At 46.6% G+C, this 14679-nt stretch overlaps 1 protein-coding gene across 2 annotated transcripts in view; it reads left to right on the forward strand.

Annotated features, from left to right (window-relative positions):
- The window catches only part of B4galnt2 (beta-1,4-N-acetyl-galactosaminyltransferase 2 (SID blood group)), a 46790-nt gene that overhangs the window by 28923 nt on the left and 3188 nt on the right, over window positions 1–14679 (forward strand). For both annotated transcript variants that reach the window (XM_075942259.1, XM_075942260.1), the window contains exons 6-9: window positions 3852–4032; window positions 6271–6357; window positions 8757–8944; window positions 9652–9792. In XM_075942259.1, coding sequence (XP_075798374.1) covers window positions 3852–4032; window positions 6271–6357; window positions 8757–8944; window positions 9652–9792 — 597 coding nt within the window. The remainder of the gene's footprint in view (window positions 1–3851; window positions 4033–6270; window positions 6358–8756; window positions 8945–9651; window positions 9793–14679) is intronic.

The following is a 14679-nucleotide window of genomic DNA, read 5'->3' on the forward strand; positions in this document are numbered from 1 at the left end:
TTTTGCTTTAGGAGAAGGAAGTTGCTGCCACATTCCCAGCTGCTGCCTGTGTGACCTCTGGCACAAAAGCGCGGGGTGCCCTGCTTCCCTCCCCTCAGTGTAGCTGTGGGTTGAGGTCTTAGGACGGGATGTCTGATGGGTGACAGATGCAGGTGCAGAACCTGCAAACGGGCCCTGGGAAATGAGGCTTGGAGTGTGTGTGCAGACGTACGTACACAGGGAAACGTATGGAGGCCAGAGAAGCACATTGTCCTCCACTAGGGCTGTCCACCTATGCCCTTGAGACTCTGGGGAGCTCACTGTTTTTTCGCTAGGCTGTCTCGTTACCCATCTTATGTTACTGGGGTTGCCTGACTTTTTTTATGTGGGACCTGGGCCCTCAGAATTCAGGTTCTGATACTTATGTAAGGAGTATTCTTACCCACTGTGCCTTCTCAGCTCAGCGGTGAGATCTGCATCCTCCAACCCCACAGACTGAATGGAGGGTGTGTGTGTGTGTGAATGAGCTGCTCTGTGTCCCCAGAGGCCTCCTCTGTCCCCCGCACATGCCCTCCCATCCTATCCCTGTCATTTTTCTCATCACTGATTGATTCTTCACGAGTGCAGTAGGGATGGAATCGGGCCCTTACACGCGCAGGGCAAATGCTCCGCCCCTGAGCCACGCCCCTAGCCACTCCCATTACGTGCTTCTTGCCTGGTTATGGTGTAGGCGTGGCTTCATGCTTCTTAGCTTCGTGGCCTACTGACTTGCTTCTCAGAGAATTATCTGTTGTTTGGCTGGAGTTTTCAGGAGGCGTGACATAACCCAGTGGGTTTCTTACAAAGATACCTGGCTATAGCAGGCAATCGGAGAAAGGAGTTGTGGGCATGGAGAGAAGCCTGCTGGCCCCCCTTTATCTTCAGGTGGAGCTAATGGGCAGGACTTGCTCCCAGGCGGGCTGCAGGTGTAAGGAGTATAGAACAGCAGGAATGGCCTTAACGTGCACGTGCGTGTGTGTGTGTGTGTGTTAGCCCACACCTTTAATCCCAGCACTCTAAAGTTCTAGGACAGCCAAGGCTATACAGAGAAACCCTGTCTCGAAAACAAACAAACAAACAAGCCACTCCTTGGGCACCTGAGAGCTGGATTGGAAGCTAGTGCCTTCTACACCAGGGTGAGAGGGGTGATGGGATTACAACAGCAGTTTCTATTAGTAACGGAACATTTTAGCCAGGTCTTGTTTGTTTGTTTTGTGCTGAGAATTGAACCTAACTGGTATTTTGTGTGTGAGTGTGCATGCACACGTGCACATAGGCACAGAGGCCAGAAAAGCTGTCTGATCTCTCAGAGCTGGAGTTACAGGCTTTCGCAGAACGCCCGTCTTGTTATATGGGCGCTGGACCCCATATTTTGGTCCCCATGATTGTACAGCCGGCCCATCTCTCCAGCCCAGTGGTTTAGTTTTTAATATACTAAGTTTGAGCTGCATGCGAGCCTTCCCAGCAGGGTGTCTTGGTTAGGGTTTGTATTGCTGTGCTAAACACCACAACCAAAAGCATCTTGGGGAGAAAAGGCCTTGTTTGAGCTTATGGTTCCACATCACAGTGCATCATCACAGTCAAGGCAGGGACCGAAAGCAGGAACTTGGGAAGCAGAAGCCATGGAAGGACGCTGCTTGCTGCCTTGCTCTTTTTCTCTGTAAACTGCATGCTTTGTATTTCTTTTCGCCCCTCTTGCTCATCTTCACTGTAGGCCTGCTTAAGCGTGGTTACTAAGAACCACATGGCAGAGTCAACAATAGGCTGTCTTGAAATTTCCCCTGCAGAAGAAATTAGTCCATTACATATAGACTTAGCTTCAGACAAGTTCTTAGGATGAAGGCAAAAGCAGATTTTACCAAATTATCACAGGACGATGTCTAACCCGGTTGCTGATGTTGTTCCGCTCTGAAACCTCTTGTGCTGGGCCTCCATAGTCCACATAGCTGCCAGCATTGCTGTCTTTCAAGATCCTACTAGAATGGCCCATTAACTCTGCTTATAGCACTTAACCACTTTCCTAGTCTGATGTCCCCAAATCTCCCACATGGCTCCAAAAATATGGTCAGGTCTGTTACAGCAATATCCCAGGAACCTGGTACCAATGTCACAGCAATATCCCAGGAACCTGGTACCAATGTCACAGCAATATCCCAGGAACCTGGTACCAATGTCACAGCAATATCCCAGGAACCTGGTACCAATGTCACAGCAATATCCCAGGAACCTGGTACCAATTCTGTCTCAGTTTCCTTTCTGTTGCTGTTATAAAACACCATGACCAAAGCAACTTACAGAAGCTTTTTGTTTGTTTATTTTGAGACAGGGTTTCTCTGTGCATCTCTGACTATCCTGGAACTCACTCTGTAGACCAGGCTGGCCTCAAAATCAGAGAGCTGCCTCCCTCTGCCTCCCAAGTCCTAGGATTTAAGGTGTGCACCACAACTGCCCGGATATAAAAGCTTTTTTTTTTTAATTTCCGAGACAGGGTTTCTCCGTAGCTTTTGGGTTCCTGTCCTGGAATTAGCTCTTGTAGACCAGGCTGGCCTCGAACTCACAGAGATCCGCCTGCCTCTGCCTCCCGAGTGCTGGGATTAAAGGCATGCACCACTACCGCCTGGCTTGCTATAAAAGTTTTTAATTGGGATCACGGCTCCAGAGGGTTAGAGTCCGTGATGGAGGAGAAAACATGGTGGCAGGAACAGCTGAGAGCCGCATCTCAGACCAAAGGCAAGAGGCAGAGAGCACACTGGGGAGGGAAGGAGACCTTTGAAGTCTCAGAGCCAGATTCTGTGACACACCTCCTTCAGCACCGACACTCCTCCTAATCCGTCCCAAACAGTTCCAACTGAGGACCAAGTGTTCAAACATATGAGCCTCTGGGAGCCGGTCCCACTCAAACCACCACACAGGGCTAATGGAGAAGGCAACAGGATGAGTCAGGCACAGACGTTTTGTCGTCCCCCCCTTTTTTTTTTTTGACAAGGTCTGTCATTACCTCACTCTGACTGGCCTGGAATTCACTCACAGACATCAGAGCCTGGGACTGAAGACCCATGCCACCAAACTGTGCTGATAAACATTTTGAAACCACTTGAAAATTGATGGTTTCTGTTTGATAATAGATAAAATCCTCGGGCAGGGAACTGTGCTGCAATAAGAGAAAAGGACTCAGAACCAAGTCTTGGAAAACTATTGGATGTCAGACAGAAGGGGAGGAAGAGTGACTGACAAACAGAAATCAGTAACAGCCCCCGTCTGTAGTTCCAGCTGCTAGGGAGGTAGTGGCAGAAGGCAGAGAGATCTTTAGAGCTACCGGGCAGCATATTGAGACCTCAGAGGGAGAAGGAGGAGGAGGAAGAGGAGGAGGAGAAGGAGGAGGAGGAGGAGGAGGAGGACGAGGAGGAGGACGAGGAGGAGGACGAGGAGGAGGACGAGGAGGAAGAGATGACCTAGAAGAAGACTCTTGAAGAGCAGTATTCCCTAAACCCAAAGATAAAGGTGTTTGTAGGAATGAGTCCTTTAAATCCATGAATGTTTAGGTGTTAGGGGTGAGGGAGAGGGCCTTAGCTGAAGCGTCTACTCCTGTCCAGCCTGCCGTGTTCTGTGCTATCCCCCATGGGTTTCTCCACTCTGGGTGCTCTGCCCCCTGCTGGCCGTCCTGGGTACTTGTTTTTCCTGCGAATGGATTTTTCTCCGTCCATGGCACTTCAGGGTTGAGACTAAGGAGTTACAGTCTGATGGGTATAAAGTTTCACTGGACAGGACGAAGAGATGGATAGAGGTAACCAACAGCTGCACAATAATATGAGTACTCTTAATGCCACCCCCAGGTCACCCTGAGAGCTTCTCTGGGGACACTAAACACCCTTGCTGACGTCCCAAACAGTGTGGTGCAGGGCAGAGGCCAGAAACAGCTGACCATTTCCACCGGTGACCGGACACTCCTGAAATTCATCCTTCAGCATGTGACGTACACCAGCACGGTGTACCAGCTCCGCAAGGTGGACATGGGTGAGAGCCTACCTTCCGATTGCAGATATTCTCCCTGCGCACCACATACCAAGCCTAGACACTCCCCTTCCTACTTAGAGTACCCAGTAGTGCCCCCTGTTGCCACTGACCCCATGGAGGGACTTGAGAGTTGTCCCTGACATTGCCCATCTCACACAGGGCAGATGCCAGGTCAGCCTCCTGTCTCCGTAGCCAGTACCTGAGGTAACGCAAAGGAGGAAAGGGTTCCTCTGGCCCCAGGTCTGGAGGCTTCCGTCCCTGGCGAGCCCTTTGGCCAGGGGTGAGGCAGCATAGTACGGCAGGGTTGTATGATAGAGAAGAGCCTCTCGGCTCACAGCTAAGAAGCGAACAGGAACAGAAGCGATGGGAAGTAGGCCCTGTCGTTACCTTAAAGGCCACAGGGACTTCCCATCAGACCCCAGCTCCCCACAATGTCACCACATACCTATGTTATGTGAACCAAACCTTAGCACCATCCGATTCTTTCTATATTTTGCTTTGCTTGACACATGGTCTCAGAGATCTCAGGCTAACATCAGACTCTGAACATCTGCATGCTGGGATGATAGGCATGTACCTCCAAGTAAGGTTTATGTGATGCTGGGGGCCGAAGCCAGGACCGCCTGTGTGGTACACAAGTTCTCTACCAACTGAGTTACAGCCCTAGTCCTGCTGTTTCTTGAGACAGGCTCTCAGGTAGCCCAGGATATCCCAAACTCTCTTATGTGGTTGTAGCTGGTTGGTCTTGAACTCCAGACCGTCTTTCCCTGTGTGTACCACCACACTAAGCTTATTTTTTGATTTTATCTGTCTATGAGGCAGTCTCAAATAATCAATTCCTCTACCTCAGCCTGCGTAATGCCAGGACCCTATGCCTGGCTAGCCTTATCTAGTTCTGTTAGTCATTCTCTGCAGTTTCTATATTTATTTATTTAAATTCCATTCAGTTGTTTATTGGGGGCATGGACCATAGAGGCCATATGGAAATCAGAGAAAGTCAGAGGACACCTTGTAGGAGCTGGGTCTCTCCTTCCAGAGTCCTAGGGAGCAAGCCCAGGTCACCAGATTTGGCACAAGCAATTTTACCTGCTGAGCATTTGTTTACTTATTTATTTATATTATTTATACAACATGTGCCTGCATGCATGCTTGCACACCAGAAGAGGGCAGCAGAGCTCATCATAGATGGCTGCTAGGAATTGAACTCAGGACCTCTGGAAGAGCAGCCAATGATCTTTTGAGCCATCTCTCATTTTGGTGACCTCTCTGCAACTTTTTTTTTTTTTTTTGGTTTTTCGAGACAGGGTTACTCTGTGGCTTTGGAGCCTGTCCTGGAACTAGCTCTGTAGACCAGGCTGGTCTTGAACTCGCAGAGATCCACCTGCCTCTGCCTCCCGAGTGCTGGGATTAAAGGCGTGCGCCACCATCGCCCGGCTCTCTCTGCAACTTTTGAAGCTGCCTCAGCTTCTGTCCAGGAGGCACCAGCCCAACCAGCCTGTGCATGGATACCTTGTCCTGAGCACTCACAGAAAGAGAGAATGTGCCCAGTTCCCCGTCCCTCTCCACATCCCGCCATTACAGAACTCCTGAGAGAACAAATCTTGCCATCCGCAAGCCAACCTCTGTTTCTATTTGCGTCAGTTAAAAGTTTTTAGTTTTTTAGTAGCTGATATAGCACAGTAGCAGGGGAAATGCAATATGAACAAGTAACAGTTTCCCTTAGTTGGTAGAGGACCTGCCCAGCACGTACAGAGCCCTGGGTCAATCCCCAGCACCATAGAAAATCAGGCATGGGGGTGCCATGCCTAAAACCCCAGCACTTGGGAGGTGGGATCAGGAGGATTAGATGTCCCAGGTTACTCCCCATAGCCGCAGGGCACATTCTCTCCACCTCCGGATTTTAAAGCATTTCCCTTCAGAAAGTGCCTCTGTGCCTTTTGGTGCAGTGGGTGTAACTGTCCTTTTTTGTCACTGGAGAAGCTGAGGGAGGAACTTATTTCAGATAGGCCTTGGCTGAGTCAAACCTAATCCAGATCTTTGACTCTCCAGCCTGTCCCAGCAGCATGTCCTTACAGCAGGCTGCCCCAGGAACACACAGGCAGGAGCCAAGATGCCCAGCCTGCTGCGTGGGTCCTCAGTCTCCTCCCAACCAGCTGCTGGCCTCCTTGGCTTCCTCAGGGCAGCAGAATCTTGTCAGATTTCACACTGCCTAGGTTCTTACCTCTCCTTTCCTTCCAGTGAGTTTCGAGTCCAAGTCCTCAGTGGCCAGGTTTCCAGTGACCATCAACCAACCAACTGTACCCAAGTTGTATGACCCTGGACCAGGTAAGGCTCTTGTCATTGGGAATCTAGGATTGCATCAGGCTGGGTGAAGTTCAGAGGGTGTGGTGCTGGGAATGACAAGGGCTCCCATAGAGTCATGTATTTGAATGCTTGGTCCCCAGTTGGTGATCATGTAGTTCATTTTTAAAATGTAATGTATAATTAGGAAATATAGGTTGTTAATGGATAATCATTGATAATAGTAAAGCTTGTAGTCATGTGCGTTAGATTTTCTAGATATATAGAGATTTAGTTGGCTGGCTTACAGTTCAGAGGTTCATTTATTATCCTCATGGTGGGACATGGTGGCACACAGGCAGACATGGTGCTGGAGAGGCAGCTGAGAGTTATCCATCTTGTGTAGGCAACAGGAAGTGAATTGAGATACTAGGCGTGGCTTGAGCATACATGAGATCTCAAAGCCCACCCCACAGCAACACACTTTCTCCAGAAAAGCCACACCTCTCGACAGTGCCACTCCTTATACGCTTATGGGGGCCATGACATTCAAGCCACCGCAGTCAGGGGCTCACCTTCTGAAACTGCAAGCCCTCAACTAAATGATTCGTGTGTAAGCTGCCCTGGTCATGGTGTCTCTTCACAGCAATAGAAAAGTACCTAAGGCAGAGGAATCACTTTTTCTTTATGATTCATTTTTTTATTGTTTTTAATTGTGTGTGTGCACGCGTGCTCTTGTGTACGGTGCCCACAAAGGCCAGAGGTTGAATCGCCTTAGAGCTGGAGGTGTAGGTGGTTCTGATCCACCTGACGTGGATGCTGGGAACCAAAGTCTGGTCCTTTACAAGAACAGTGCGTGCTCTTCAGAGCTCAGCCCTTTTTTGAGACAAGGTCTCATGTGGCCCAGGGTGATCTCAAACTATGGATATAGTTGAGAATGAGAATATTACTGAACTTCTGAGCACCCCGCCTCATTTCCCCAAGGGCTGGAATCTTGTGCCTGTGCCACCACGCTCACTTACGAGGGATCAGACCCAGAACTTTGGGTGTGTTAGGCAGGCTCTCCACCAACAGAGTCAGTTTCACCCCTTCCTTCCGTGTTCCAAGCTCGCCTGATCATCCTCTGGACTCAACCTTGTTAGTGGTGAGATGACAGGCAATTATAGATTGTGTGTGTGTGTGTGTGTGTGTGTGTGTGTGTGTGTGTGTGTGTGTGATGCAGTGCACTCATGCCAGAGTGGGAATATGAAGTTCAGAGGACAATCTCTGGTGTTGCCCTTGCCTTTCACCTTATTTGAGGTAGGGTCTCTTTTTTGGTTTGCTACTGCATATACCAACGTACCTGGCCCTCAACCTTCCAGAGTCTCCTGTCTCCGCCTCCCATCTCACCTCAGGAGCACTGGAATTACAGATACGGCTATTGAGCCTAACTTTACATGGACTCTGGGGATTTGAACTCACAAACTCATGTTTGTACAACAGGTGCTTTGTCCACCAAACCATCATTCCAGCCCTGAGTGATTTTTTTTTTTAAAATGTTGAATCTGTAAACATTCATTCTTTTAGTGATTTTGCTCTTTGTTTTGTGAGATTGGGTATTGTTACATAGTCAAGGCTGGTGTGGACCTCGCCGTCCTCTAGTCTCTGCCTCTGAATCCTGGGATTGCAGGTGTGAGTCGGAATTCCTAGTGATTAGTATCTCTGTAGCTTTGGAGCCTGTCCTGGAGCTCACTAGCTCTGTGGATCAGACTGGCCTTGAACTCACAGAGATCTGCCTGTCTCTGCCTCCGAGTGCTGGAATTAAAGATGTGTGCCACCACCGCCTGTCTGTTTTAGCTCACCTGCATAGACACCTTCTGATTGGTTTGATAAAGAGCTGAATGGCAGACAGCTAGGCAGGCGGGGATAGGCAGGACTTCTAGGGAAAGGAACTTGGGGGAAGAATCTGAGTGGCGGGAGATTCGCCAGCTGTTTGCAGGGGAAGTTGGATGTACAGGCCTGAGGAGACGTAACAAGCCATGTGGCAGAATGTAGGTGAAAAGGAACAGGTTAATTTAAGTTATACTAGCTAGTTGGGAACAAGCCTAAGCTAAGGCCAAGCTTTCATAATTAATAAAAAGTCTGTGTCATTATTTGGGAGCTGGTGGTCTAAAGAAAGAACACCATTATATATTATAACATCTTTATTTCCCAGTGCAGCTGACAAATTCTGATTAAGTATGCCCTGTGTACAGAATGCCTGAGGTCCCCAACTCTGACCAGTTGGAGGAGAAACGAAGCCATCAGATGACTGGAGGGTAGCTCAGTAGTTGAATGCTTGCTTTAGCATGCGTGAGACCCTGGTTCAATCCCTGAACCAGCAGAAAACAAAACAAAACAAAATCCATCTGAACAGAGCAAGTCCAGCGTCAGGTTCCAGCATCCACTTTTACATTTTTCTCCAGAGAGGAAGCTCAGGAACCTGGTGACCATTGCCACCAAGACTTTCCTCCGTCCCCACAAGCTTAAGACCCTGCTGCAGAGTATCCGAAAATATTACCCGGACTTAACTGTGATTGTGGCTGATGACAGCAAGGAGCCCCTGAAGATTCAGGATGACTACGTGGAGTATTACTCCATGCCCTTCGGGAAGGTATGTTCCCCTCACACTGGGTGGACCTAGCTCCCAGAACAGGAGGACCCCAGATTCAGCTGCTTCCATGGTCTTCTCTAGGGAGCAGAGTCCTGTGGGGAGAGGCGTCTGGGCTTCTGCTGTTCAGGTGCAGAGGGAGACTGGAGCAATCTCACTTTCCACATCAATGAACTGATAGTTTATTCTTCATGCCGATCTGGTGTGAAATCCACAGGGTTGCTATGAGTGACTTACAGGAGCTGACATCTGAGTGTGGTGTTGAGGGGTAACAGCAGACTTTTGTTCCCTGTGACTGAGCTCAAGCTAGGCTCTCCCCCTCACCTTGCCTGCTTACTCTCCTCCCCTTTTCCCTCCCATCTTCCCCCAAGGAGAGAAAAGGGAAGGATAGCACTGATAGCAGATGCTCCCATACCATCTCGCAGGAGGTAGAAGGGAACTGAGGTGAAAAGGGCTCCAGTCTATATTCCCAGAGGCCTCTGGACCAAAGAGGGACCCCCCACTCTGTCTCAGTCTCTGAATCCAGGAAGTCGGCTCTTTTGCTCTTTCTCCGAGGCACCCCTCTGACACAGCAGGTGTCAGCCTTGTCTGAACTATGAATCCCCACAGATTCCAACTTCCCCCATGGTGGGAGGCAGCCTGGCTGGAGGGAATTCAGGAAGTCCCACCCCCAGGTGACAACTGCTGATCCAAACCCATGCCGCCTGCAGGGCTGGTTTGCTGGTAGGAACCTGGCCATCTCACAGGTGACCACTAAATATGTCCTCTGGGTGGATGACGACTTTCTCTTCGACAACAAGACCAAGATTGAGGTACTGGTGGATGTCCTGGAGAAAACTGAACTGGATGTGGTAAGATCACCATAAAGCAGTAATGAGGAGGGATGGAGGAAGGATAGGAATGTCAGTGTCTGAGGGGATGAGGCAGGAGAGGGGCTCACAGCTAGGCTCCAGAGTGACTGCTGGACCTGGGGGATGGCTCAGCCCTTAAAGGCTAGGCTCACACCAGAAATATAAGAGCAACTACTCGGTGGCTTTCTCTGAGCAAATTTTGTACCCCCCAGAAAAGACCCCCACAACTGTTCTGTTTGTAAAAGTGCATGTTCATGCACCATTTCTGATTCCTTTCTTGGACTGCACGAGGTTTAAGAGAATGGTCTTCTTGTTCAGTCACATTTTGATTTTTTTTTAGATTTATTTATTTTTATTTTATGTGTAGAGTCGTTTTGCCTGCATCTATATCTGCGCCCCATAAGCGCACCTGGTACCCACAGAGGCCAGAAAAGGGTGTTGGACCCCCTGGAACTGGAGTTACAGATGGGTAGGAGTGGCCATGTGGGTGCTGGGTAGGAACAGAACTCAGGTCCTTTGCAAGAACAAGTGCTTTTAATCTCCAAGCTCTTTCCACCCCCAATACTTGTTTTAAATATAAAAATACAATTGGGCATTGTTTTTTTTTTGTTTGTTTGTTTTTTCGAGACAGGGTTTCTCTGTGGCTTTGGTGCCTGTCCTGGAACTAGCTCTGTAGACCAGGCTGGTCTCGAACTCACAGAGATCCGCCTGCCTCTGCCTCCCGAGTGCTGGGATTAAAGGCATGCACCACCACCACCCGGCTTGGGCATTGTTGTTAAAGGAGCAGTGGGGCTGGGTCCCCAGCACCCCAGGCTGCCTGCTAGCTTATGCCCTGAAATAATTACACGGACACTGTATTCTTTTAAACACTGCTTAGCCCATTATACCTAGCCTTTTCTCAGCTAACTCTCACACCTGGACTATCCCATTTCTAATAATGTGTGAAGCACCCCTAGGTGCCCTTACCCGGAAGATTCTAGCCTACATCCATCCTGGGTTGGAGCTTCATCGATCGCGTCTGCCCGGGAGAGGGGAACATGGCCTCTGAGCTCACTTCCTCTTCCTCCCAGCATTCTGTTCTGTTTACTCCTCCCACCTATATTTTAATCTATGAGGCCAAGAAGTTTCTTTATTACTTAACCAATGACCTTCCTCCATCATTTCCCCTTTTTCTGTTTAAACAAAAAGGAAGGCTTTAACTTTAATGTAGCAAAATTACATACAACAGTTATCAAGCAATAATTACAGTTACAATATTTATATCTATTTTATCTTTTACCATAACAAAGGAAAACTATAACTATAACTAACCATTCTTCAACTCCATCAAAGACTCCAGAAGGATATAATATTACCTAAGTAAACAAAAACTAAGAAACTTCCAAAACTCTAGAAGTGACAGAGACATCTCGCTGCCTGGACAGTCACCCAAAGTTCTTTTGTACCACCGGGGCATCCATCTTTGGCCTTCAGGCCCATAGTTTCCAGCAGACATTTCCATGAAGCAGGAAATTTCAAAGTCAGTTCAGGCACTATCTGCTGTGTCCTGCAGAATGTCTCGCAGACTCTTTCATGAATCAGGAACCCCGAAAGATCATCTCACCTTTAGGCAAGTTCAGCAGTCCTCTCTTTGTGGGTTCTTTGTGTCCAGTTTATGCAATAGTCCAGGCAAGAGCAGTTTCTTGCCCAAACGGCTATCAAACTCCATAAGGATCCTCTTCGATGCCCATCTTCCTCTTGAAGTAGATTGGTGCTGCCAGGAGCAGAAATGTCTCATTGTCATGAAAAACCCTAAGTTATTAAAACATTTAAAATGCCATATTCTATAATTTTTGAAAGATATGAAGAATGCTTATCTAAAATATATCCATGCACATCTAGAAAATCTAACTAACATGACTACAAACTTGACTATTATAGATGATTATCTATTAACAACCTATATACATTACATTTTTACATGAACTACACAATCACAATATCTTAATCAATATCAGAAACACATATACATATAACAAAATTGACCTTAAATCTAAATCACTAAAGCAAAATCCATATCAATGCAAATTATTCATATCTATATCACATCCCCCTTTAAATGTAAAAGAACATTTATAAACAATATTTGGGAATATGGACACAGTTATTTCTCTCCAAACTGCTTCCTGCTGAATGGGGGCGTTGTTAATTAGGTCTTTCATGGTATAACCTGTGTGCTAGTTTCATATCAGTTGGCAGTTGAGCGAAGCAATTTTCTGAAGGTGTTCACAGCAAACCTTCAGGAGGGCATGGTCCATCATACCATATTGGGATAGAAGCAATCCACAGACTCTCACCCTCTGTGAAAACAAAATAAGAAACTCCTTTCCAAAGCATCATGTCCTTAGATCCAAATTTCAAAGTCAAGGCATTTTCTTCTTCTTTTTTTTTTAATTTATTTATTTAGTATACAATATATCCCTTCAGGCCAGAAGAGGGCATCCGACCTCATTACAAATGGTTGTGAGCCACCATGTGGTTGCTGGGAATTGAACTCAGGACCTTTGGAATAGCAGACAATGCTCTTAACCCCTGAGCCATCTCTCCAGCTCCCGTCAAGGCATTTTCAAAATATCTATGTTGGATTAGTTCAGCAGCATTTATAAACAAATATCTTTTAGCAGCTGTTGCTCCTTCCTCAGCATTCAAACAATTCAAAGAGAGCATAATAGCATACAGTATCAGAATTCTCTGTTTATTTTCCATCTTTGTATGGCTTTATTTTAACTCTATTTTGTTTATTTTTACTTTTATTTTATATTCTCTGTATATCTTTGTCCTGGAATAACTCTGTAGACCAGGCTGTCCTTGAACTCTCAGAGATCCTCCTGTCTCTGCCTCCCAGGCCTTGGGATTAAAGGTGTACACTACTTCACCTTGAACTCACAGAGATCTGTTTGTCTCTGCCTTCTAGGCACTGGGATTAAAGGTGTGTGCTACCACACCTTGAAGTCACAGAGGTCAATCTCCCTCTGCCTCCCAAGTGTTGGGATTAAAGGTGTGTACTACCATACCCAACTACTCTCTTTCTTCCTTTTTTTACTTTTAAGAACCTTAACTTTTAGCTTGCATTTTTTTTTTTTTTTTAGTTTTTTTTTTTTTTTTTTCGAGACAGGGTTTCTCTGTGGTTTTGGAGCCTGTCCTGGCACTAGCTCTTGTAGACCAGGCTGGTCTCGAACTCACAGAGATCCGCCTGCCTCTGCCTCCCGAGTGCTGGGATTAAAGGCGTGCGCCACCACCGCCCGGCCTGCATATATTTTTTTTAACACACTGTAAATCATTTAGAAATTTTCTTTGTCTTTGAATCTCTTTTTACTGTATCACTCTCTCTTTTTCTGACCACACGAACCTTTAAATTACTGAGCAATATGGGTAGGATTAAAGCCATGGCTTTGCCAGCTAGATCCAGTCCATTCCTTAGCTTTCTGCTTCTTCTACCCATGCTTCAGTGCCATAATCAAATGTATCAACATTCAGTGTATGCAAGACCCATTCTTCCAAGGGCACTGATCTGAGCTTTAAAGGCCCCAAAATCCTCTTGCATTCCACATTTGCATTTTCATAAGCCAAAGACTCAATCATTATACGTCTTGCTTCTGGGTCAGATATCCCTATTTGTACAGCCTTAGTTAGTCTTTGTAAAAAGTCACTAAAGGGTTCTCTCTGACCCTGTTTAACTCTGACAAATGATTCCATTCTCTGTCCTGGGTCTTGTACCCTGTCCCAAGCCCTTAAGGCTGCTGTAGTACACATGGAGAGTGTGTTTTCATCAAAATTAGCTTGTTCCTGAGGGTCGGAAAAGAGTCCTTCACCTAGAATTTTATCTAAGGAAATGTCAATTCCCTTCGCTTTTTCCTGCTGTTCTAAAAGTCTAGCCTCTTGCCTGAATAAGCATTTCCATTTCAATTGCGGTCCACTCTCAAGTACCGCAGAGCTCAGCTGGAGCCAGTCCGAGGGGGTTGCTCTGCTTGTCGTGGCCCAAGATTTTAGCATCTCTTTAACAAAAGAGGCGTGCATCCCAAAAGTCATGATAGCCTGTTTGATTTCTTTGAGATCATTCATACGGACAGGCTCCCATGTATCTTCCTCAAGTACTGCAGGCGCCAATTCCTCAATCTTTTCAATTCTATTCACCATTGCCTTCTGCAATGTCTGAATCTCCTGTCCAGAATTATGTTCCAAAGCCTTCATTGAGGATTCTAAAGTATGAAGTTTGTCCATTAGAGATAACATCTCATCTTTGGACATAATTTTTATGGCATAAACTGTGCCTTCTTGTATTGACAATCTTTCCTCCAATCTGTCATAAGCTTTAGACAAAATCTGATTGTCACATTCAGCAGTTTTGATTCTCTCAGTTAATGTTTCAGTTCCTACAGAAAGGGACTGAAGCTTAAGATCCAAATCAGCTGTTCCTTCTTCCATAGTAATGAATTTCTTCTTAATATCAGCCACTAATGTTTCAGTTCCTACAGAAAGGGACTGAGGCTTACGATCCAAATCAGCTGTTCCCTCTTCCATAGTAATGAATTTCTCCTTAACATCAGCCTGTACCTTTTCTAAATTTTGCTCAGTTGATCGAGTCATGTTAAACAAAGATCTGTTCTCTTCCTGGAGAACTTCAAACTGATTCTTGAGAAGATTGTTGTCATTCTCAATTGTTTTTAAGCGTTCAACCTCTGCCTTAAGAATCCTGGATTCCTCTCGTAAAGACTTTATCATATTTCTATTATCAAACCATCTAGTGCCAAGGAAAACTACGAATCCCAGAAGGATCCATAGATGTGGGGTGATAGACAGCTCTTGTAAAATCTCCCACATGGTACAATTAAAAAAACTATTAAAGTA

This window comes from Microtus pennsylvanicus, chromosome 11 (genome assembly GCF_037038515.1).
Source record: "Microtus pennsylvanicus isolate mMicPen1 chromosome 11, mMicPen1.hap1, whole genome shotgun sequence".
Lineage (NCBI taxonomy): Eukaryota > Metazoa > Chordata > Mammalia > Rodentia > Cricetidae > Microtus > Microtus pennsylvanicus.